The following is a 2,933-nucleotide window of genomic DNA, read 5'->3' as shown; positions in this document are numbered from 1 at the left end:
TAAGTTCAATTATATCATGTGCTGTGAGAAAAGGCTTTAAATCTCCACCTCCAACATCCTCACACGCAACATAGCCTCTACTAGCCGGGACTCCTTCTTTATGTGTACAGATATGACTTAATGACGCAAAGACATGCTCGAATTTCCCGTGGAAATCCACCAGTACCACACTGAATTTCAAAACTTTATTACAAGCTTACCGTTTTGAATCGAGCTAAGGCAAGCAGATCGTTGTGAACACTGGCTGGTTATGTACTTGCTCAAAAATTTATTTTGGATCATTTTTAACCCAAAAAAGCAACGGACTGCAGCTTTAAACCAACTTTAATGTGCCAGCTTTAACAGAGAGGACACAGTTGTTTCTGTTGTAATTAAAAATAAATGTTGCGCACTGACAGGGGTTAAATAAAAACATCACATAAGTGATACAGTAAATCTAAAGCTTTTGAAACTTTTTGGCAAAATTTAGATTTTAATGTTGTGCCTGAATAACATGCCCTGCTGAAATAGCTCCAGTCCAGCAGGTGGTGCTGTCTTCCTCAAGGCACTGGTTAAATGGTAACGAACATAAACAGAAGCTGGCAGAGAGTCATCGACAGCCCACCTCAGCTTGAGGCCCCAATGTTTTCAACCACAGTTCTAATGCAAATTTGGTTCCGGTGCTGACTCGTTCAATGTCCTCGCCGTGATCCGGGGCCCGGTTACAGAACAAAGAAACGGGCAGTGAGCTCTCGCTCAGCTCGGCGTGTGGAGACACCTCTGTCACACTGACAACAAACAACATAGAGGAAACGAACATTCAAAACAATGGAATAAATACTTAAACCTATAAAGCCAACTTTGCAGAAAAAACTTACACAATCTACTACATGTCTACTGTCTTCTCATTGGGAGTTTATGCTTTTTAACAAGTAAAAGGCCTTATTGTATAATTCTAAAAACGTCCCCCTTTAGGTCGCAGTACACGTGTATTTTTTCAATGAAATCTAGTGATTTTTAAAAAGGAAAGGTAAGAATAAATTTAATACAGTTGTATTACAAGATGAACACATACTGGACTGAAACAAATTAGGATTGTTTGATTATCCATGATTATACATAATTTTTAGAAAAATCTTGTTTATAATTCATTACTTTTTTTTAGTGCATTTCTCTGCACTCAAAGCGCTTAACATGGAGGGAATCTCCTCAACCACAACCAATTTTAAAATCATACAATTAAATTAATTAATCTTACTAAGACATATTATTGGAGCTATAAAGTGATAACTGATATTTATATGCATTTTATGTAAGTAGTCAGCTATACTGTTATAAAGATCTCATTGACCAAATTGCATATTTTTGCTCAGTTTGGGCCTCTAAATGAAACTGAGTTTTTTTCTCCTCTGTATTCTCAGAACGCTTGTTACAGCCACGGAATAAAACAATTTAAAAGATAATTGCGACTTTTTATCTTATAATTCGGACTTTTTTCCCTCACAATTGCGAGTTATGAAAGAATTGCATGATAAAACTCATCAGAATTGTCGTAGTACCCCAGAGTGCAGTCTGGACAATGGGGCGGGGCGACACTTTTAGGCGGGGCGACACGTGTCGCTCCGCCCACACCCGATTTTATTGGCTTATAATACCGCAATCTTATTGGTGTAGACAATTCAGGTCTGAGCATGCGCATTCCTTTAAGTGCGATTTTATGAATGATTTGGCTGTATTAAATAAATATGAAATGCTAACTTTAATCGTAGGCTATATCTTGTCGGTTTACCCTGGTAATTTTAGTTAAGATCTATTGGCTAATGTTTTATTGTACTTAAGAAACAGAATGGATGAAGTTATTGTTTAAAAACGAACGCAGGCCTACTTCAGGGAGATGTTTTACAAACTCGGGATTTTACGCAAAGGATGATAATTCACTGTAAGAATGTAAAAGCAGCTGATTTTAATTTTTAAAGCACGACCGTTTTTTGTTGTTATTTTTTTAACGAGATGTTGTCCAATGCGTGCATTATTTGGTAGGCTACAACAAAGTGCAAATCAAATGTTTAATGGCAAACTCACGTTTCTTTGTTAATAAAATGAGGGCATGTTGGTCCTGTAAATCCCTATATGTTATAGTTTTAAAGATTCATGTTTTCTATAAGTGTCAACCGTAGGCTACTTCGACTATCTGTTACTGTGACATCAGGCCATTGGGTTTTGTGCGTTGGCTAATAGAATTAAAACCGTGTAGGCCTAGTGCTGAAATGTGAAAATAAATAAATAAATATGTATTTACTAAAACAGATTTATTATATCGATCTGGGCTTGTATAGTATTTGGTAGGCTAGCCTATTATTGTCTTATTTTTCACTGTGGTTTTGCTTTAAAATAAAATAAAACACACTTTCGGATTTATCCTTTTGTTTTACTGAAATACAGTGAATTATCATCATTTGTGTAAAATCCCGAGTTTGTATTCACTGATCCTAATGGAAAAACGAAAAACGCATTTACGAATGATTTGAAATTCCGGAGCCCTGCATGACATGCGGAAAAATATTGTCTATTAGCCTATAGAAATGATCTCTCCTTTGAAATCCTATATGCCAGTAATTTCATGCTGTCATGATCATTGCTCACTAAAAGTGGCACTGATCTGCAGGGTAAATTAATAAATATAGGCTATTTAGGCTAAATCTCAAACAGTAATTTATCAGCAACATATTTCGTGATATTGCCTAGCCCTAAAGCTGCTCAATATTAGCCTAAAGCTTACAATATTGTTTTTTTTGTAAAGCTGTTTGAGACGATGTGAATTGAGCGCTATACGAATACATTTTGACAGTACTTTATCTAACTTGATTCGTAAATTCAGCAAAATATTATCCAATTGATCATTAGGCTACTGAAATAGGAAATCCCCATGGTTATCATCACTTAATATTTCTGTA

At 35.8% G+C, this 2,933-nt stretch overlaps 1 protein-coding gene across 2 annotated transcripts in view; it reads right to left on the bottom strand.

Moving 5' to 3' along the window:
* Window positions 1-306: 306 nt before the first annotated feature.
* Window positions 307-2,933, bottom strand: part of nudt17 (nudix (nucleoside diphosphate linked moiety X)-type motif 17) — an 8,102-nt gene continuing 5,475 nt past the window's right edge. For both annotated transcript variants that reach the window (XM_081388208.1, XM_081388209.1), the window contains exon 9: window positions 307-767. In XM_081388208.1, coding sequence (XP_081244334.1) covers window positions 590-767 — 178 coding nt within the window. In that variant the 3' untranslated portion in view covers window positions 307-589. The remainder of the gene's footprint in view (window positions 768-2,933) is intronic.

Source organism: Scardinius erythrophthalmus (assembly GCF_964197995.2).
Source record: "Scardinius erythrophthalmus genome assembly, chromosome: 16".
Taxonomy (NCBI): domain Eukaryota; kingdom Metazoa; phylum Chordata; class Actinopteri; order Cypriniformes; family Leuciscidae; genus Scardinius; species Scardinius erythrophthalmus.
Note: the sequence above shows the minus strand (reverse complement) of the source record. Positions and strands in the feature narration are given on the sequence as shown.